At 39.1% G+C, this 23,702-nt stretch overlaps 1 protein-coding gene across 8 annotated transcripts in view; it reads right to left on the reverse strand.

The window, feature by feature from the left end:
- The window catches only part of DYRK1A (dual specificity tyrosine phosphorylation regulated kinase 1A), a 141,342-nt gene that overhangs the window by 30,358 nt on the left and 87,282 nt on the right, over positions 1-23,702 (reverse strand). For 6 of the 8 annotated variants that reach the window (XM_004762157.3, XM_045084505.1, XM_045084511.1 and 3 more), the window contains 3 exons: positions 7,909-8,105; positions 3,031-3,150; positions 798-986 (listed from right to left, as the gene is read on the reverse strand). In XM_004762157.3, coding sequence (XP_004762214.1) covers positions 798-986; positions 3,031-3,150; positions 7,909-8,105 — 506 coding nt within the window. Of the gene's footprint in view, positions 1-797; positions 987-3,030; positions 3,220-7,908; positions 8,106-23,702 lie in introns of all 8 variants that reach the window. The other 2 variants (XM_045084507.1, XM_045084510.1) reach the window with 2 other exon arrangements.

Consider the following 23,702-nt stretch of genomic DNA (forward strand, 5'->3'; position numbering starts at 1 on the left):
GCTGGCAGTCCACAGCTAGAGAAAAAGTTTTTAGAAGAGCCAAGGACAAAGGTGTGATGGCTCTGGTCTGAGCATAGCTGATACAACAGAGAGACGTATTTAGGGTTTTGTGCTTTGTAGCGAGGCCGGGTGGGCAGGTGAGGAGGGGAGAGCTATGAGCGGAGAAGCAGCCAGAAACAAAGATAAACACCAGGTCTCTTGGGGAGCCCTTTCCTGACTCTTCCTGCTAAAAGCTGCTGAATGAGCCTCTCCATCACAAACACCCCCATGACAGTACCAGCCATGCTGCTGCTGGGAGAACAGGAAGAGGAAATCCTCAAGACCATCTGCCCACTTCAAGGCCTGGTAACAGAAGGTGACACAGCCCCTGGCTTTCCCAGACTCCAAAAAAGTAACAGGGCACCTGCTGTGCCAACGGAATTCTTATCTTTTTAAAAAGGATTATCAGGCAGGAAGGTAATTACTTCTAGCATCCACATCGAAGAATCATCCAGGCTATACAAGAGGAGCAATACCACGTATTAGTGATTACAACCCACCACTCAGTCATTAGTAAGATACACACTAGAGAGCTGCAGAGCTGCTCTAGAGAGTAGATATGGACAAAGAAAGTCTAATGGAGTTTTAGAGCTGATGTAGTTTTACTAGCTCTAAAGAAGTATGATAATCCAAATGATCACATATCCACTGTTTACAATATATTACAAACACTGAAAGTACCACTGAGGGAAAGGTGTAACAACATGATTCACTATCAAGTTCTAATTTAGGAAATTCAGCATTTTCCATTAAATTACCTGTCCAAAGGAACCTTTGCCAATCAAGGAGTCAATTTCGTAACGATCCATCCACTTCTCTCCGTTTTTTACAATATAATCATAGTTATCATCATCATAACCATCATTGTAAACCTTCCGCTCCTTCTTATGACTAGAATCGTCTCCCTGGCCCTGTTGGTGTCGTCGCTTCTTTTTTGCATAGTAAACCTGAAACGAGAGTATACAGTGTTTACTCAATAATTTAAATCTTCGGCGGTTAGCAGGAGGCATACACATATATACATACACACGTACACACGTATGATATATATCAAGAACATGTATGAGACAAGTCTGTCATCAGGAGGAAATTGATGAATTTTTATTCTTTATAACCAATACCAAAAAATGAAATAAAGAACTTTCTACAGTTGCTATTAGAATTACATAATAACACGGATATATAACCAATGAAAAATGTCTACCCTGAAATTCACTTTTCTATTACACTGTTTGTACTTATAAATAGATGTTAAGTGACGAGTCCAAAGTAGCCCATTCAAGAAGACTAACAGGGCCCAATTTACATTTAAGTCTTAAACTAGGGTATAATTTCTATACAATGAGGGGGCACAGCTCTTAAGAGTGTAATACAAGGGATTTGGCAGGAAAAATCTAGAGAAATGCCAATGTAATCAGCAAACGCCAAACCAAATAAAGAGCATTTTCATCCTCCTCATGTCAGTATCTTCATGCCCTCTGCCAGGCCATCCCAATTTTACATTTGCTCTGAAGGCAAAAAGTTTTAAATATGAAAGTCAAGATACATATGAACTGAAGTTCTACTAATACAAAAGACTCTCTTAGAAGTGCCCACTTTTTAAGTCTCTAACAAAGTAACAATTAATGAAAAGCAGCCACTCCCTCCCCCTCCCCACACTACAGGCCATAAATCCTGTGACTGATCAGAGTTATTTTCCTTACTAAATTGTTTCTAAGACCAGTAAGAAATAACAGGTAGACTAGGCAATAGCCCATGTAACTGGTAACTAACTGAGGAAACTCTAAATTACACTGCATAGAAAAACATCAGAACAACTCTAGTTTACAAGATGGCGAAACAGTTAAAAACAATCTTCGGCAAAGCTACTGTTTTTGGTGAAACTCTTTTGTTTCATCAAAGCTTAACAACAGCTTTGTTAACAACTTTTTTAGTTTTGTTAACAGTTAACCAAATATTAACAAACTGACATGAATAAACTGTTAATAATTTATCAGATTTTTCAGGTAATCAAAAGCTAGTTTGGCACATCTTTTCTAAATCATCAATTATGTACAAAACCCAATTGAAAAGTGTTCCTCACGGAGTTCATTCTAATCATATCTTTCCACATTGCCACAGTAATATAACAATACTGGCATTAAATGGCATCAAAGTGCAGTAAAATTTACACATACGTAAGAACATCCTTTTAGTTAAATACCTCTAGAGCTGCTAGAGCATAACCTTTTAGTGTGACAGGACACAGGGCTCCCATGAAGTGGAAAGGAAGCAGAGGCACATCTACTCCTCTCCAGAAAAGCTCATTTCATAATTAATTACAAAGCTAGAGCTGAGGCTAGAAGCAAATGACAAGTCAAAGGTCTAAGACACCAGAAAAAAATTTATTCAAGTGAAGAGCCAAGTTGGAATAGGAGTAATTCAAAGTGCTAAATGGGGTTTTTTTCTTAATCTATTTACATCCACCAAAAATGTTTTTAAATATCTTAGTACAGAATAACACACATAAAAATTTAAAAGACAATTTAAAACCATAGAAATATATATATATATATCAAATAAATTAGGACAAATGCCTCTTAACTGGGTATAAATAGATCTCTGAGCTTCCTGATATCCATGGCAAAAACAGAAAGAGATATATAACATTTAAGCAAAATTCTAGCATATACATAATTTTACAGTGTCCTTAGTCCCTTCCTTTCTTCTTTCTTGTTTTGGAGAAGAGTTATTACAGAATTAATATCATCATATATTAAATACAACTTTGAAAAAAGGGAGAAGTTATCCCCAAATAGCTTAATTTTTGGCAGTCTCTGTTAATAGATTTTTCTTCTACAATGTAATTATATTATCTATAAATCTTTGACTTACCAATAACCATCAATATTACAATCACTGGGAATAAAGTTTACTATGTTTAAAAGGGCCACAAAATAACTTTTCTTTCCTGCTCTATTACAAGATATGCTGTTAAATCAATGGTCTTACCTCATTAATATGCTTATATGTTTTGATCAAGTCAACAGAAAGTTTTCTCAGAGGAGCAGTTGCTGGATCACGGAAGCTTTGGGGCATCCGCCTCTGTAACATGACAATATCAGGCATCACCTTAAATAGACAGAAAAGACTAGCACTTTAACTATACTTCACTGGTGCAAATCCCCTCTCTTCTGAAACCTGTATGTATGTATTAAAAAAAAAAACAAAAAGATATCTACATTAGAACATTATACATTCTCTCTCAGTTATCTCTTTCAACCAGATTCCAGTGAAGAAACCACTGGAACAAATCAATGAAATGAGAAGATAATGTGCCAGCTGCCCAAGGCTTTCGAACTTGTTCCTCAGATTAAACAGTAGGATCACAGACATGGCGAGGGCCAGGAGACACACAGGATGCTGCCCAAAGAGGGCTTCTTCACCGTACAAGGAATAACTTCTGAATTATTCCTAAAGTCCAACCTGCTTGACAATAGAGAAATCCAACATGCAGCTTCCCAGGACAGGATTTCAGGCCCAACTTGGCACCACGAAGCAAAGCAAGGAGGCCACGGAGCAGGGACAGAGCACGGCACTGCTCCGCTCCCGAGATCAAGAGTCAGGCACAACCAACTGAGCTACCCAGGAGCCCCTGCAACTTGTTTCTTTAACACAACTGAGGAAATCATGCTCTCCACGGTAACATGCCTGACCTTACCTTCCACATGCCCGTTCCCCCTTAGCACCTAGCACCACCTGATAGACTGTACTGACTCATTTACTGGTTTAGGCTCCTCTCCTTCTCCTTCCACTACAGGAAAAACTCGGTGAGGTCAAGGATTCCTTTGTTCAGTACTGTATTCCCTTTGCCTAAAACAGTGGTGGGCACATAGATGTTTGATAAATATTTGTGGAATAAACAAATGAATCCATTATACCAAAATCTCTACTTACAATTACACTAGGAGCTGACCACAGATAAGTTCCAGAGAACACCTTAAAGCTCATGGAACTCTTTTAAAAATGAATTTCAAGCACATTCCATTAACAACCCCTCCCCCATCCAAATAATAAACACCAACAAAATAAGCATATGAATGTATTAAAAATTCACTTTATTAAAAATAAGTCATATACAAAAACTTCAAATGTGTTTTGAGTTTTTAACTTGCCCATCTACATACAATTCCACTGATATTTAAACATCTGAAAAACAGAACCAATGACTACATCTTTCCAGGAATAATTATGCTCACTCAAAACACAAAAATCACACAATCAAGACACCAATTTTGAATATACAGACATACAAGAAACTGGATAGGAACTAATTCTGACTGAGTAACGACGGTTTTCCTGCACTCAATACGAGTCTGTGCTGTGTGCTTGGCATTTCATAAAATATCACTAACCTCTTCCAAAGTTGGCCAACTCTGTCTCTGAGGCCCAACTGATGAGCTAATTCTAAACACCTTACTTTTCTTACATACTTCTTGCAAGAGAAATTACCACCTCAGAGGAATCTGTATATATAAGCCAGATATATTCTACCCACAATTGGCCTTCATACCAGATTACATTTCATTGCTTCAAAATGGCACCTCGTACAGACCCAAGTGCCCAAACTATATGGGAAGAGCAAACTCAACTCTACACACTAAGTAACACTCCCTTCACTAACTTTCATTGCAATTTCATGTTAGGTAGCCAAATCTGTGTTTCAATACTGTGCTGCTGTAAGCACAATTAGGAAATAACATTTCCAAACACTCAGGGACAAACCTACACTAGACTCAAGGCTGGCCCCCTGAAGAATTTGAGGCTTTCTCCCTTTCCCGCTACTTCTCATCAGAAAGCCAGGAGAACACAGAGGAACAGAGCAAGCTCCCTTCTTCCCTTCCACAGTCAGAAGAAAACCTGTTGTGTTCAGAGAACCTAGGAAGGAGCTCATCAGGCTGTTCCTGTCCCTCAGCCTCCCTACCTGTCCTCACAGCAAAATGGCCAGTTGATGAGCTATCCTCCTGCTGCCTCAAGCTATCTGGCTCTGGAACTAGAAAAACCCACATTCCCAGTGCTCACAGTTCTTGGACCTTGCTGGGTGAACACACAGATCACAGAGTGAAGAAAAGCACAGTTTGCTTACCCCGCTTAAGAAAGTTACAAGAGCTTAAACAATCTCTTGTGTTTTTTTCCTGTGAAGATTCCAGAGTATACGCTTCAGAAATTTATTTAAAACCTGTCTTTCAGCTTAGTAATACCTACTCTATCCATTTTATTGAAATTTATCTCGTATTTCATATATAATGAAGAATTAGAAGCACTATATTTTGCCTTCCTTGCTATTCTGAGAGTGACCGCTACAGCTGAAAGCCACAGGCAGCACACATCCAGAGTCCCAGGAGAGTCCACGAACGACGGAAGGTACTGTGCAAACGCTCATGGCGCAAAAGGACCGTGCATTCCTAACATCAAGCATACTTTTCTACGATTCCTTCTACTACATTTCTCCTGCTTCCTAAATTTATCTTTTGAACAAAACTGGGTTTTAAAACTTATATAAGACACACCACTCATATAACCAGAAATGAAATGTTAACGTTAGCTCATTTCGATTATTTGTTCAATAAATCTTTTGGGGAGAAAAACATACTGATAGGATGATTATTAAGAAACCACTGCAATCAAATAATAAAATTATAGAAGTTTACAGCTAGACTTAAGTTTAGAGAAGTTTAGGTTTAGGGAGTTATAGTCTAAGGTCCCAATCTCACCTTCAAGGAACAGAGAAGGGCCCATGTGACCGGACTCGCCTCCCACAACCACATCATGAGTCAGGACCTTGAGCCCGTGTTTTAGGACCTCCAGACCATGCCATATCAATGCAGTTTTAGTGTTTTATACTTCAGTTATAAGAAAAACCTCTTCATATCTGCCTCATTAGGTTCAGAAATTCCTGGGGTTGGCAGAAATATCTGGCTGAATATTGTTACTTAAAAGACATTCTTTTTGTATCATATGAATCTTTAAAAGTATTTTATAACTTAAAATGGAAATGCTAAATGAATTATTTATCTTAAATACACCCACAAATAAGATGTTAGCTGTATCTAAAAACAGGTACTGCACTAACTGAGTAACTGTAAAGGCCTGCAATGTTTTCCAGCACTCCGCAGGCCCCAGGTGCTACAGAACAGAAGAGCGCTGTGTCTAAGAAGAAAAGAACCTGAGCTAGACTTCCAAGTCTACTGCTTGAACACTTGGAGAAGTCACAGATGGGAGCACAGTCTGTTCAGCTGTAAAATATTAAAAACAGGTACCCTGCCTAAGAGGCTGCATTTTGAACAGAGAAAATGAATCCAAACATACTGTTTCTTTAAAGTACTGGTGACTCTTGACCAATGCGAGAGTTAGGAATACCAACCCCCACCCCTGCCCCATGCAACTGAAAATCTCTCCAAAAACTTACTTACTGATAGCCTACTGCTGAGCAGAGCCTTGCCAACGAACTGCTGATTAACACATACTTTGTATTTTATATACGCTATCCTTAACAATGAAGTAAGCTAGAGAATGGAAACTATTACTAAGAAAATCCTAAGGAAGAAAAAAATATATTTACATTACTATACACTATTTATTAAAAAAAAAAAAATCCACGTTTAAGTGGGTTTGCTCGATTCAAACCCATGTTGTTCAAGGGCCAACTGCACAATACAAATGATTCCTTGTGCTATTACTACTTTTTGGATGTCCACAGAACTTTTTTCTGGTATATACACACTCTCCAGCTTTAAACATTCAACTGCTCCAATTCTCAAATATAAACCTTCTCAATTTACTACATAAAACAAATTCTTAAGTCTTGTCATAATTCTTCTTACTATTAACTATGAATGTTATTCACATGCTACATACACTTTATAAATGTAAAGCCAGATCAAGTGCTGACAAAAATCTTAATAAATACAAGGGGGTGCCCCCTCATCATAATGCTACTTTACTACAGCCAAGTGCCTATTAAAACCACATGCTATTGAATTAAAAATAAAGAACATTTCCTATAAATAATCCAGCATAAGAAATACATTGAAATTTTCCAAGTTTTTGATCATCATTTGATATATTAAACAACCTAAAGAACACAGTGGCAACCCCAATTCCGAAGTGCATGGAAAAAAATCCTTGGTCGGCGTTCATCATACCCTCCATCCTGGTGGAGAAAGAAATTTTACCTCAACTATAGTTAGTAAAAAAAGCAAATTCTCCCAAACCAAAAAGCAATGCAATGAGTGCAGTTAATTCAGGAAATATTACGAATGCACACATACACACATGCACACACGTATACACGTATGTATAGTGAGAGATTTCCACATTTACTGTTAAGTATCCATTAAAAAAAAAGGCTGACTCTCTAGTCTGAATATGAAAATGACCAGCAAGATTAATTTGCTTTACATTCTTTTTCATTTTAAGAAGTTTCATACATACTGGGATAAATGTGCACTAAAATAGTTTAAACAGCATAAAATCAGCTCTGTAAGTCTGTGATAATGGAATCTCACTTGTTTTCCTTTAACTTTATTTTTCTTACCCACCTTTTCATAAAAATACGCTTTCAGTTTATTTTAATTAATATTCTTTGAAAATAACTTTTCTCCTCCCTATTACAGAATGAGAGAATGTGCTTCTGGTTTGAGTGTTTTTAATTAAGTGGGATGCAAAGAAAAAAGAAAAAGCCAACAAACTTTTGAATGCACACTTATCATCCCTCATGTGGCATGTAAAACTGAAAACCATTAAACCATTTTTGTCTATTTACTGTTGTCCCATGTTAAGGAATAAACCACCAACCAACAAATCATTTCTGCTACATCGTAAACTTACCTGATTAGTTAGAGGTTGCTGAATCTGGTCAGAATAAGATAAGGCAGAAACCTGTTGGTCACTTATGTTTGGCTGGCGACGGTCACTGTACTGATGTGAATGGGGCATCTGTCCAGCCATCTGAAGGCCAGCAGCATGGAATGAAAATGACGGTGCAAGCCGAACAGATGAAGGTTTGCATGCTGAAGTCTCTCCTCCTACAAGAAGACAACAAGTGAAGTTGAAAGGATGTATTTATATCCTAAGGTCTCCACCTTTTGACCTGATAGTTCCTTCCAGAAGGACCTTAGGATGTTTGGTAATACTAAAAACTTTTAAAACTACAAAGTGCAAAGAAGAACGTGCACTTGACAAAACAGTTCTTTGTTAGATGTCATAAAATACAGTGATTCAAGTGTCTATAAATCTGTAGTCAGAGAAAACCTTAAGGAAATCTTTTTGTAAAGCAACCAGATAACCACCCTTAATACTTATTTTCACGTATGAGCTTTTCATCAATCGAGAACTGTTCAAGTTGCACAAGTAATCTCTGATTTCTCGAGAAAGCCCTCTCCAGCAGATCAGCTCCTTAGAAACCAGTGCAAAGGAACACTGCTCAGATACTGCTTTGTACCTGCCAGGTGTATGCAATCAATACTCCAGCATCCCCCAAACCAAGCAAACCATCTGTCTTCACGGTGCTCACCACTAACACCTGTAATTCAAAGTTAAACAAACACATAGGCACAAATTCACAGGACGCTGGATTCCTCCAAACTCTTCTGACACAGTCCTCAGAGCACCCAGAGCAGGTAAGCTCACCCCAACCATGAATGGCCGATAATTACCCCACAGGTAGGCTTTGACCACAGCCACAATTTTCACCATAGACACGGAAAATTAACACTTGGTCAAAGTTACGCGGTAGTCAATTAATAAAAGTTAATTCTTCCTTTAAAAAAAAAAGAAAAAAAAAAACCTTTCTTCTTAAATTCAACCACACTTTTAATCACAGACTAAAGCCAAAGGCAAAATGTCAAATCCTGGTCAACGAACTGAGGACCCAGAATTCTTGAGCTTGTCTTCCTGAATAAACCAGCGACCTCCAACCGTAATTTCCTAAAAAAACAGTAGCAGTATCTACCTCAAAAGCCCGTGGTGAAGGTTAAGTGCTTTCATGTGTAGAATACTTAGAACAGCTCTGGCAAACTAATAGATGGTCCAATACTGGCTGCAGCCGCTGCGGTGCGATGGGCAGGACAGCGGAGAGAGCACCCGCTTCTGCGGCGCTAACAAGCTCTACCAGAATGTCGCACAGACTCCCCAAACCGAAGAGGACAAAGCTCAATTCTCTCAAAATGCAAGTTCCACTTCTATTTTCTACCACAGCGAATGACACCGCCTTCCTCCGCGTCAACAGAATCAAAGCTCCCGGAGTCGAGTGAGAGTTCTTTTCCTCCACAGACCGACCTCACGCAAACAGCTGCCCCATCTTGCTGGTTCCACCTCCTGCGAACATCCAAATACAATCACTTCTCATCTCCACCAACCCATTTCTGGATTCCTTCAGTAAGATACTAGAGTGACTCTTCTAAAGTGCACATCTCGGATCCTACCCCCTTACTGAAACATAGCGGTAACCTGCCTTGGCACTGGCTTCAGACCTTAGCTTCTGTCTCCCTCCACTACAGAGTGAGCTCCTTAACGGACCCACAGTACATGATCAGTAAGTATTTGCTGAACAAGTAAAAGGACAGTGCTACCATCAGGATAGATGGGGTAATTTTCTAAACATTTCATTACTTATACTAAAAAAATACAGTCAACTTAATTACATAGAATAACTGTGTTCAGTTAACAAAACAAAACAAAACAAAACCTGGGGTGGGGAGGCACCTGGGTGGTTCAATGGGTTAAGTGTCTGCCTTCAGCTCAGGTCACGGTATCAGGGTCCTGGGATAAGCCCCGCAGCACTGGGCTCTCTGCTCAGTGGGGGAGTCTGCTTCTCCCTCTCACTCTACCTCTGTCTCTCTCTCTCAAATAAACAAATAAAATCTTTTTTTTTTTTTTAACTTGGAAACTTTATCATAAGGATATACTGAGGACGCTCACAAAGACAGGGAAAAATGTTTATTCTGGTATTGTCTGCAATAGCAAAAAAAAGAAACCTAAATGTCAAGTAATAGAGGAAAAGGGAGGCTTTACATTTGCGTGTTAAAAATCACAAAAAAACTGGGAAGGAATATAAACATACATAAAAAAGATTGAGTTCTCTGATATATAAATAGCTCTTATAAATAAACAGTAAAAATAGTAAGGCCCTAAATGACAAATTAACCACTTTAAGGTCTTGGTTTCCCCATCCATGCAGCAGAGCTATTATTATCCTAACCTATTCCCTTAGGTATATTATGAAGTTCTTAAAAATAAGATACCACAAGTAAGTCATGAATCCTAGTACTGTTAAAAAAAAAAAAAGCTTCTATTATCAATATCATTATTATAGACTATGTTTAAACTTACTTATATATATAGAAATAAGTACAAAAACCATTAGTATACAGATTAATTATAATCAACTAAACCTGTGACAATGAAAAAAAAATGGCAATCACGCCAGAAATCCCCCCAACACCATTTCCATGACCCGCTCAATCAATACCCAAGCCCCCAAAGTTACTATCTTGATCTCCAAACCAGATTAGTTACAACTTTACAAGTTCACTTCATGTTACGTTTATAAATTGTGGTTTGTTCATACTTTATGGTATCCCATTATGTAAAGATGTTCTGATTTACTTATCTCTTTGACTTCTGATTGACATTTGGGTTATTTCCAGTTTACAGGTATTATAAATAATGCCACTTGGGGGACGGGGGCACCTGGGTGGCTTAGCTGTGAAGCATGTGTCTTCCACTCAGGTCATGATTTCAGGGTCCTGGGGATCCAGTCCTACATCGGGCTCCCTGCTGAGCAGCAACTCTGCTTCTCCCTTTCCCTCTGCCTGCTGCTCCTGCTCCCCCCTGCTGTGTGCTCTCTCTCTCTCTGTGTCAAATAAATGAAATCTTAAAAAAAAAAAATGCCACTAGGAAGAGTCTTGTTAAGTGTCTTTTCGTGCACTTCGTACACACAGAGATGCTGTTCTGCTGTTTTTCCAGGTTTTAAAAGTTGCTCTGTTTATCCCCTAGCAGTTCATGAAAAATCTCCTCCGTTCCCTTCCTTCACTAACACTTGGAATCATTATTCTTTCCGATTTTCAGCCATTGCTGGAGGTGTGTAGTGGTACTCCACCAGGAGATGAACTTGTATTTCCAGTGACTATGATCATCTTTTCATTTATTTAAGGCCAGTTAAGTATCTACTTCTGTGAAATGCCCATTCAGGCTGCTTTTCCACTCTTCTATCAAGAAAGTCATTTTCTTTTACATTTCTAAAACCTGAAACATTCAATTTTAAAATATTTTGGGCATGAGCCCTTTATTGGTTGTGAGTGCTTTACATTATCACCCTCTTTTTTTTTTTTTTTTAAAGATTTTATTTATTTATTTGACAGACAGAGATCACAAGTAGGCAGAGAGGCAGGCAGAGAGAGAGAGAGGAGGGAGCAGGCTCTCCGCGGAGCAGACAGCCTGATGCAGGGCTCGATCCCAGGACCCTGGGATCATGACCTGAGCCGAAGGCATTGGCTTTAACCCACTGAGCCACCCAGGCGTCCCACATTATCACCCTCTTAATGGTGTTTTTTCATCAGCACAAGCTCTTAATGTTATCACCTTTTGTTTTAGAATTAATATTATTGGTGTCCATTTAAGAAATGTTCCCTTACACCAAAGTCATCAAGAAATTCTGTAATATTCTCAAGTTGAGTTTCACCACTCACATCTAGATGGACAATGCTCTTAGATTGGATTTCTATGCATGTGTGCCAGAGAAAGGTTGCATTCTTCCCACCAACCCCAAATGGACATTTGATTTACTCAGGACCAATTATTAAAAAGATAAACTTTCCCTGCTGCTCCACAAGGCCATCTTTATCATAAATGACATGCCCGTACATGCTTAGATCTGGTTTTAGATTCTCTATGCTGTTCTACTGGACACAGGCCTACCTAGATTTCTTAAAACTTTGTGTAAGAACGAGTTTTACAAGTTTTAACATCCAGTAGAGAATTTTGTGCTTTCTCAAGAATAGTTTGATTATTCTTAGCCCTTTGCATGCCCATGTATGATTTAGAATTAGCTCATCAAAATCACAAAACAAACAAACCTATGTTGGCGCTGTGGCTGAAATTGCACACTGTCTAATCAATTGATCCCAACTGATCCAATCAATTACGTACATCAAACTGAACAGTGGACTGTTCAGTAACAGAGTTTTTTTACAATGATGAGCTTAACAGCATTATCTAATAGGCAGCTACTAGCACTACTGGGCATTTGAACAGTTTTATTTTTTCCCTCCTAATTCTTATCCTTCCTTTTGCCTTATTCTACTTGCTGTTGTCCCTCCAACATAGTGATGACCAGAAGAGGCGATACAGGTACCACTATCTTTCTACTGTCTTACTCCCAATCCCAGAAAGTAAGCTTTCAACATTTCTCCAGTACTGTGGCTGCTGCAGGTTTTTAATTGATAACCGTTACCAGATGAATTAAGTTCTTTTCTAGTCCTAGTTTGCTAAAACCTTTTCCTCGTAAATGGATGCTGCATTTTATTAAATGCTTTTTCTGCACCCACTGAGATGACATGAGTTTTCTGATCTACACTGTTAACATGGTGATATACACTGATTTTTCAATGTTAAACTAACCTTGCATTTCCTGGAACACAGACTGGTCATGATTATCCTTTTGTGATAGATTCACTGGCAAAACCATCTGGTCTTGGGAGTTTTTTTTGTGGGTAGTTCAAAGTTAGTAATTAATTAAAAGGTGTCTTTAATAGGACTACTCAAATTCTGTATTTCCTGGCGTGTCTGTTCTGATAAGTCATAGTTTTCTAACAGTATGTCTCCATCTACATTTGAAACACATTAGCTTCAAGCTCTTCATAATACCCTCTAAGCTTTTCTATCAATGTAGGTATAATTGAAGTAATATCCCCGTCAATTCAGCTCTGGTTAATGAGGCCTTCTCCTACCTTGTGATCAGTTTAATCAATGGTTTACTAATTATTAAGTATCCTCTCTTATATAGCGTTTTCTATTTCTGCTCTCATCTTACTCTATCAGTCAGCAAGAGAGGTATATTAAAAATATTCCATTTAAGCATGTGATTGGATTACATCAATTTAGAGTTATTCTACCTTTCTGATGAATAAAACCTTTAATCATCATCAACAGCCCTTATTTACTGCCAATAATACTTCCCTGTCTGATGGCCACACCACACCTTCTCTTACTGTTTCTGCGGAATGCCTCTGTCCAGCCTTTACTGTCAACTCCCCATTCCCTTCATAGTTCAGATTTGTCTCGTATAAAGTTTGTAGTATACAAGTTTTTAAATTTACGAATGTACACTTAGATGTGCACATAAGTACGCTATAACTATACTAATATAGTGCACTATAACACAAAACTTTAAGTTTATTTAATGTACAAATGTACGCTAATAACCCTTCTATTTATTCCAACTGTTTTATGTTCCTTTCTTACCTTCTGCGGACTGAAATTTCAATACCTCCCTGACACGCAAAATAGTTTATTAATTTTTTAGTTATCTTATACATTATAATATAGATCAAAATCTAATTATTGTATGCTATTGTTGACTTGGGTATGTACACCCCCCCCACACACACACAATCACAAGACATCATCTAATCAACCAGCAAGGGTAGAATCAGACTCAAGGATACATCGGGAGGGAGGGAGGGATGGAAAGACAAATTTTGTGATATCCAGACAGCTATGAAAGAAATACAAAGAAATGGCTAGCTGCTACTTGATTATTACTGTGATAACTATCCTCCTAAAATATGTTTCATTTTCTGAATCTATATCCAATCAATTATGTGCATTAAATTCAACAAGCACTGAGAGGTTACTATGGCACTGTTTGAGAGTGACAATGACACCCGTGATCTGTAATAGTACCTCGCAAACTTTAATGTTCTTACAAATTGCTTTTGAATCCCATTAAAAATGCAGATTCTGATTCAGTACATCCACAATAGGGCTTGAGAGTCTACATTTCTAACCAACCACCAGATGATGCCAATGCTGCTTCGAATAGCATCTCAAAAACAATATAATCACTTAACCTAATAAAAGAAAGCTATTTTCCAACTAATCCAAGCAGCAGATAATCCAAACAGAAGCTATAATCCTAACTACCCAATACAACACAGGGCGGTCCCACCCCTCAAAAGATTTGCCCTCCTACTTAGATTTTGGGTTTTTCTTTATTATTATTAAAACACCAATACACATTCCTATGCAGAATACACATTCCTATGCAGAAGGATGGTATGCTAGGTGACAAAGAATCCAACGTTCTTTTTAAATGTTACTGTAGGTCATCTGAACATGGGCTGTTACTGTAGGTCATTTGAACATAGGGCTAACAAGAAATAACTTTATATTTTTCGCTTATAGAGCCTTTCTTTTAGATGTTTACTACAGCATCTACCACAACTCTTCAGTAACATTGCCAGTTGCCGGGCTGCATACAGGTGTATTTGCCACATGCCACATGCTATCTCCTCTCTTAGCTAAACTGCTGTGTGCAAAATCCACAAAGATACTCAAGTTTAACTTCTTCCCACAATGCCAAAAAGTATTTAAGTTATCCATTCATTCATTCCTCTTTATGATCAGATTCCAAGAAGGCAAACTAATACAAGAATTTGCCTGATTTATTAATTAGGCCCATCACCACGGCTTTTGGCTTTTATTCTTTCCGAAGTTTCCATTTTCCCTTTTAATTCGAATGTTAAAAAGAGCTAGGACTCAGTTCATCTTATGATGTTAATAAAGTATTAGGCAGAACTGCAGGAAACTAATATTAGAGCTCCTTTGGCCTACAAAACAGCAAGTTCATATGGGTTAACCTGACATCTACACCATACTAGATATAATTCTTGTCCAACTAAACTAAAAACTAGCTCTAGTATTTTAGCCCAAGAATGTATCAAAATATATGCTCCAACATCATCTTGTAATTTAATGATCATCTTATAATATTTAACCCCAAGTATCTTCGTAATCCTTATTTGGAGTTCAGTTCCAAAGTAAGTTTAAACTGCTACCAAAATAGTGTGAAAGACAAGCTGGAGAAAAGTATGCAAACACGGTCCTAGCTGCAGTTCCTCTATCTTCCTGTCAAGTCCTGCATCCAGCTCCCTACTCAGTGGGGAGCCTGCTTCACCCTCTGCCTCTCACGAATAAATAAAATCTTAAAAAAAAAAAAATGAAGCAGCTTTTTCATCCACTCAGGTTACATGTTTCAGCAAAAAACTGATAACTAGAGACCGTAACACTAGTAGAGATTAGCAGTGATTCTACAGAGAAGCACTCCAGGAACAGATCTGAGACTGGGAGATGTCAAGTCTCAAAAGGCAGAGGTAGACACGGACCAAATATCAAACAGAAAAGCCTGGGAGCAGACCCGGAACGAAAAAAACCGCCATTTAATTTAGCTCTGCTGTGAGACCAACAAGTAACTCCACCTGTAGCTAACTTAAGTTTCTTTTTTTATTATTAATATGTGGAGAGAGGACCATTCTTGTGGTTACTTTAATCAACCTTTGATTTCAAAGAGAAAGAACAATATTAAAGAACAAATGAAAATAATTGGGCTTAATTAAAACTGTAACATCCAAAAGGTGGAAACTCTTATGAGGCCAAGCTTCTGAGACAGACTCCCCTAAGAAGGGAGGGAGGACAACCAAGACTACGTGGGGAAAATGCGCCATGTCACTAGCAACAAGACATGTCCACAACGAAGGAGAAGACAAATGTCAAAGGAGCAGTCGACCGCACTTTAAATGAAGTGTCGGGAATACAGGCACAGGATTAAGATGGTGACTGAACCGAAGTCCATGAAAAAAGTCTGGTTCACCAAGATATCATCAGTACCAAGAACAGTGCCTGGCACATGGCCTGCATTCAATAAATATTTTTTCAATGAAACAATGAACTGAATCCATCAGGAATATTTAGGATATGAAGAAATGGTTGAGAAAGGGAGAGAGAGAGAGAGCCAAAGGGGGTAAGGGTAAGAGAAGTACAACAAGGGGTATGTGAGTCAGAACTAAAGAGCTGTCTGATCACAGCACGGGCCAGAGCTACGGGTCCACAGTCCGTTTCTCCTGCTCAGTTTTACATCCCAAGCACACAGCAGCACACTGCATGGCTCCACAGGAGGTGTGAAATAAATACAGATTAAAGTCAAACTATGTTCGGGCTCTGTCAATTGCCTAATGATAAGGACAAATAAATTGATTTCTTATTATCCTCTAGTTAGTGGCCAGAATTTGTCATAATGCAATGCATGCGTGTGTGCACGCGCGCACACACACACACACACGCTCTGTTTTAACCTACTAGCCAAAACAGCATATTCAGTTATCTACAAACATGACGAAACTGCTTATGTAAGATCTAAATAAATATTCAGGTTTTTCAATCTGAAACTTCCTAATTAAATTTGTACATTAAATGAAGAATAACGATGGGACAGGGGTAAAAAAAAAAATGTATCTTTAAAAGCCTATAACATCAGACTTCCGCTTCTGAGCACTTCTGAGTGCCTTGTAACTGAACTACCTCACTCACCATGAAGAGTCATCAAACTGGTCAGACACATGAATTAACTGTTCTCAGACACTAGCCAACAGGCAACGCAGAGCTGTGATCACGAAGAAGGGAACAAACCTGTAGGGAAGGGGAGCCCAAACACTACAGTAGTGGTCTTGCTGAGTGGGGAAGACATGGACCAGAGTTGAAGGCTAAAGAGCTGGCAGGAGTTTGTGAGGCAGGGCACAGAAAGAAGGAAGCTTTGCAGGGAGGTCGCTGCACTAAATCTGCACCTAGAAATCCCCTTGGCTCACTGGCCAAATACCAAGCTGCGCAGCTGCCAGGTATAGGGCTGGGAGGCTCAGCGGGAGCGATGAGGTAAACAGCTAGAACTCACACAGGCCAGGGAGACAGCAAGCGCTCCAATCAGCTGGCCTAGAAAACCCCTGAAAACACCGACACTCAAACCAGACCCCCCCAAAATTCACAACTCAGGAGTAGAGCTATCCTGGCCCTACAATCAAGGCTGCCTTTGGCCTGTCCCGACAAACACTGAAACATACCTCAAAGGAGGAGATTAGTGTGCAGTCTTCCAGGACAAAATTCAACACTTTTTAAAGGACAACAAAACAAAATAAAACAAATCAACTATCTCGCACTCCTAATGCTCACATCCAATCAAAACTCACTAGGCACAGGGTGCGCCTGGCTGGCTCCATCCGTAGAGCATCCGACTCTTAATCTCAGTGTGGTGAGTTCAAGCCCCATGTTGGGCATGGAGCCTACTTTAAAAAAAAAATCAGTACGCACACAAAGAAGCAGGAAAATATTGCCTGTCTGTATTCAGGAGGAAAACAAATCCATCTATAGATATAGAAATGATAGAAACAATGAAGTTAACAAAGAAAAAATGGGTATAGAAAGGTTTTAAAAGGAAAATGTAAACAAAATACGAAAGACCAGCAAATCTTTTTAAGTTTATTTATTTATTTATTTAAGTAATCTCTATACCCAACATGTGGCTCAATTCACAACTCCAAGATAAAGAGTCACGCGCTCCTCCAACTGAGCCTGCCAGATGCCCCAAAACAGCAAATCTTAACAGATAAACAAACTATAAAAAGAAACCAAATGATAATTCTAGAAATGAAAAATAACTGTAAACAGGGATGACTGGCTGGTTCAGTTGGTGGAGCTTGAAACTCTTCATGGGGGGTCATGAGCTCAGGCCCCTTATTGGGCACAGAGTTTACTTTAAAAAAGAAAAAAAGAAAAAAGAAAAAATAACTGAAATATAAAATTCACTGAATGGATCAAATAGCAGTTTAAACACAGCAGAAGAAACAATCAGTGAATGTATAAGAACAATGTACTTATAAATTAACCAAACTGAAAATAAGTATAAAATAAATGGAAAAAGTATAAACAAAGCCTCCAAAACGTTCAGAATAAAATCAAGCTAACGCTGCTATTTAGAGCAGACATCAAAAGGGAAAGAGAGAGAAACTGGGGAAGGAAAATTTATGAAGAACTAAGTCTAAAGTTTTCCAAATTCAACAAGAAGTATCAACCCACAGATCCAAACACAATCAACCCGAAGCAGTGTAACAACACACACACACTAAGGCACTCAATTGTTAAAAACCAACAAGAAAAAAACCATAAAAGCAGCGGGGGAGAGGGGGTACATACACATTTAAATATAGGAGAACCACAGACTTCTCATCATGCACACCAGAAAAAAACAGAGCAACATCTTAAAATGATAAAAGAAAGACCTTTAATTCACAATTCTATATCCACTGAAATAAACCTTCAAAATGAACCCAAAAGACTTTCAGACAAATGAACGTGAAAAAATTTTCCAACAGACTTGGCACTCCAAAAATGTTACCAGTTCACAGAAGGAAAATGATCCCAGACAGCAACTGAGATCTATACAAAGGAATAAAGACCAACAGAAATGGCAGAAACGCAGATAAATAGTAAAGACATTTCTCATCAGTATTTTTAAGAGAGAACTCGTTGTTAAAAGCAGAAATGAGAACATACTATAGAATTTATAACATACATAAAAGCCACACAAGATGATGACCACAACACCCGGGACAGGAGATGTAAGCGGAAGTACACATTAGCAGAACTTAATGAAGGCTGCACCTGGTAAGCCCCCAAGCAACCACTAAGACCAGATGGACAGAGAACTAGAATACAGAGAATCTTACTTAACACCACTGTAAATAGGTCCTTAACACTTTCAATTACAAAAGGCAAACCAAATTCTTGCAGCTGAAATAAGAGGTCAAAACTTATTTTAGTAATAGCATCTGGAACACAAAAGAGATTAAAATAGTCACCCAAAATATAGCTGTTGGATTCCAGAAATTATTATACTGTACACAGTGTAACGTGTAACACAGTTATATTTATGTGGCTCCCAATACTCTAAAATTATAAAGTATTTTTAAATAGTAAAAAATAAATAAGCAGATAACCTATAAAGTTATCAGTAGTCATGAAAATTCCAGGTAAATATTTCTTTCTTACTATATCCATAATATAAAAATGTCGTATCAGTAATAAACCCATTTAAATAAAATTTTCCCTTATTTCACAGAAAAAAAGAAAACAAAGGTGTTCGAGCAACCTTTGATCCTTTAATTTCTGGGAATGGGGGAAAGGTGCTTGAAACAAAAGGCAGATACACAAAAACAGATGATGTCTCTAGAGATACTTCCGAGGTAAGAGTAAACTTTTTATGAACTGTAAGCCCCATCAGGACCTCCCCCTTCATCCTGTGTTCACTACTGAATCCCTGGGACTTAGAACAGTGTTCCGCACACAGAAGCTCTGTAAGGAACGGATACCTGACTGACTAAATGGGTAGTGTGTGAAGAGCACAGACATTCATCAACTTATAAAGGTGAACCCGCCATTTGTGAAGTGAGTCTGCCATTAGAAGATCTAGAAATGCTATCACAAAATGGAAGATTACTAACATGCCGCCATAAATAAACATACAAGCTACTGAATTTTAGGTATGAATCCCTAAATAATGATTTTAGAATAACTGCAACAAAACTTCTGAAACACTGAAAACAAACACTCCAGAAAAGGTATATGCAAAAGAACGGACTGTATTTAACACAACTAAAATAACAGTCACTTTTACAAAGTGTCGCAAATGTACTTTTGAGACAAACACAAGACAAACGGTTCAACTTTATGACTGGTCGCTTGATCCTTGCTGGCTTCTAACGGTCTTAAATTCATATATGCTCTAACTCCCCACCCCCCGACACACACCCCAGTCCTTTGGGGGACAAAAAAAGCAAAGCTGTTTCTAACAGAAGTTTAGTTTTAGATATTGTTTCACCGGGCAGCCCTGCAGAGGGGCAGAAAACAATGCCTTCCAGACCAGCGGAATCCAAGGAAGAACACGAGGGAAGAGCAAATGAGCCAGGTACCTGCTGAAGCAACCTTTTCGGGAACATCAGTGCCTTAATACAAAACCAGTGTGCTGCTCATATATACAGGACCTGAACTACAAAAGTTTCTTTCTAGCAGAGTATTAAAGTAACATCATTGATTCAGGCAGTTACTACTCTGAGACCAAGCCCCTAAGAAAAACATCTACAACCACAGTGACAGTATCTAGATCTACACAGGATGCCACGGCTGCTCTACTAGGCGCCCAGATTAAGACCACGAAACGCGAGCAGGTAACTGGAGTCCCAACTACACCGTGTGTGTGAACCGCCAGCCACTTCTCCAGCTGAAGGAGGCGCCCTCTAACGGCAGCCACTCTGACAGCAGCCATTTGGCCTTCAGTGAGTCTCTGTCACACACACGTCAAGATTTCAAGAGTTTTACAAAAACAACTTGTCATTCAAGTCAACAAATTATATTAGTTATAATCAAGAAACCAGTTCTTTCAGGCAAGCTACGAAATGATCATCCCTCGGATCACACGGTGTGCCGGATCCTGAGACTCCGGCGTCTTTCGGCAAGAGGAATGAGGACAGCAACAGTACAGCTCAGCACTATCAGTCTCGGTTTCAAAGCTAGGATACAAGTACCTGTGGGATGACGGCTCCTTGCTTGTGGGTTAGCAAATCCAGTCCCCTGAAACAGGGTTAGCAGCAGTTGGCCTAATAGGCAGGAGCAACGACAAGAGCGTTCAATGAATGACACTTTCTATTTTCAGTGAGAAGACAGAGTTTCCGGGCGCCTGGGTGGCTCAGTCGTTAAGTGTCTGCCCTGGGCTCAGGTCACGATCCCAGGGTCCTGGAATCGAGTCCCACATCGGGCTCCCTGCTCAGCAGGAAGCCTGCTTCTGCTTCTCCCTCTCCCACTCCCCCTGCTTGTGCTCCCTCTCTCGCTGTGTTTCTGCCAAATAAATAAAATAAAAAGAAGAAGAAGAAGAAAGGGTTTCCATGCACTTCTTCCCCAAGTTAGTCATCTGTGGGACAGTTAAGGGGAAGCACTGGAACAATGTAGACAGGATAAGCTCAGGTTTCAAGCTGTTCGTAATCACCTTTGTGAAATCTTATGGTCCAGGGTCCTGCTTTCCACAACCCTACAGATTCCTCTGTAACATGCAAATAGCATATTCATTTATAACACAGGAAAAACGAGAACTACATCTGGAACATTCAGCTCGCTATGTAGAAATCCACTGGAGGATTTAAGACCTCCTCTCGCTTGCCTTAGCACAAGCCTAAGTGCAGCACGGTGACAAACAACTCCGTCTCCTCATACAGGAAAAGAGATGATTCATCATCATCATACAATCATGTAAATCCGAAGCATTCCGTCCCTTGTAAAATGCCATGGATCTGAAATGTTATACAGATTGTTGCCAGAGGAAAGAAAAGACTGTGCTCAGAAGTCTGTTTAGAGCTTAAGAGACACATTTTAAATAATGTCAGTTATATTCTTAGTTCTTTTTTAAAAGTCCATACAAAAACATAGTAAAATGCTACTTATCTAAAAAATATTAAAATGTTATGTACGTATACACATGCACGCACACACATATATTGTATATATACACACACATATACGAAACTTGAATTACCCAAAGACATGCCCTCTCCCACCCTGTTCCAGGAGTTTTCTTCAGATCTCCTAACGGTAACGTTGTCAAGGCCTATGTAAACACACTAAAGCTGACTTCCCGAAACCTCAAGTACAAAAAGAAAAATCACATAATATAATACATCTAAAAGATGAAATATTATGAAGCCACTGAAAAGCTGAACAGTGCTGCTTAGCTGTCTTTCCCTCAAGGGGAGAAGGATCCAAACACAGAAAGAGGCAGCTAGGAATACAACAAAGGCAGAAATGTCACCTACCACAGGCCACCAATCACCTTCAACCATGCCATAAGCATTTTAAGAAATGTCTGAAGATGCTACTAAGTTTCAGGCATATAAGTTTTCTTTGGAAAGAAAGTGGCCTCAAACCTTCCCTGAAATTTACCTCTGTTTTCTCCCAAAGCAGGCAGAGCAACAGCAGCTGGGGGGGGGGGGGGGGGCAAAAACCAACATATTTTTTAAAAAGTTTCCCCCTGACCTGTCCCAAGCAGAAAAGAGAGCCATACACGTACTCCCCACTCATTTTTAGTTCTAGCTAAACAGCTGTAACACACAAGATATTTTTAAATCTAGTTAAGTACTTGAGTACCTATATTGAATTGCAGCATAATACTTAAAATTATCCAATGAGGCAATCATTTGGCTTTGTGATTCCAATTAAAACACTGTATATTTACAGGGATTTTCCATTACAAAATGCCCAAAAGGCAAGATATTCATCTGACCAAAGACACTTTAAAACTTCAGCATTGAGCAAACTGTTAACTGTTCAACAGAGGTTATAAAATTTAATAATATAAAAAAGTAAGCCTTCATTAGAAGTATATTTATGTAGCAAATAAGCACATCATTTCAGAGTTCATAGTTTTCCTTCTTCCCGGTCTACTGGACAGAAGTGCTTAGAACTTTCACCTTAGTTCTATGACACATGGAAACAGCACAGAACATATTACTGTCCAAACTATTATACAGTATCCATATATTACAGTATCCGTAATACATAAGAAAGCTCTCTAACAATACAATTAAAAACACAAGACATGCCCCTCACTTCAGGAAAAAAAAACAAGCAAAAGATGTCATTCTTACAAACCAATAGTAAGTATGTAAGAAAACTTTCAAACTCACTAGAAGCGAAAAGGTCAGTTGATAAAACAAGCAACATTTTCCAGAGTACCCTCAATAATCATTGTATGGTTAAAGCAGGTTTCTTTGACCCTTTACCGGAATACTCTGAGCAGTCACACAATTCAAGCTCAAGTAATCAAAATAAAATTATAACAGTCACTGAACTTTATTCCACGCCAAATATTGTTCCAATATGTCCTTGTACTCCCCCTAAGCTCTGTAAATGGGGTGGCATTATCACATTTGTTGTGTTTTACACAGAGAGAAGCTCAAGTCAAGCAGCTGGAGAGGGGCCCCAGGTGTGGTGGCCCCAGGTTCCCAGGCTCACAGAGGCTAGGACCAGAGGCTCCTGAGTGGTTAGGAAAACCAGACTGGCCGTTTGCAGAGAACACTCCCTTCACCACTCTGAGCTGGGCCTCCCAAAGCCAGGAGTGAGCGGGAGAGTGCTCAAGAGACATGAGGAACCCCTCCTAAAAGTTGAGACAGCTGAAACCCTGCAAAAGGAGTAAAGATAAACCGAATGAGCAAGGAAAAGAGACAGGGGCTAGGAACACCACGCTTCAGAATGTCCCTTCCCAAATACACCCTGCACCATCAGGTAAAAACGGGACACGCAGGTGGCTGTGGCAGAAGAGAGGTGAATTTAAAAAGGAGTCTAGGAAAAACAAGTCAACTTCACATTAAATTTTACGAAGAAGAAAAAGCAAGTTCTCTAAGTATCCACGAGTTTTGTGAAGAGCTTATGCAAATGGCCTGTGGGAGAAGACAAGACTAGGAAGTGGGCCACAATCTGGGCCTGACCTCACCGGCAGCCTCATCTTGCGACATTCCCTCGGTGGGGCTCTAGGC

The sequence above is a fragment of the Mustela putorius genome, unplaced genomic scaffold (assembly GCF_011764305.1).
Source record: "Mustela putorius furo isolate JIRA1106 unplaced genomic scaffold, ASM1176430v1.1 tig00000765_pilon_pilon_pilon, whole genome shotgun sequence".
In the NCBI taxonomy this organism is placed as follows: Eukaryota; Metazoa; Chordata; class Mammalia; order Carnivora; family Mustelidae; genus Mustela; species Mustela putorius.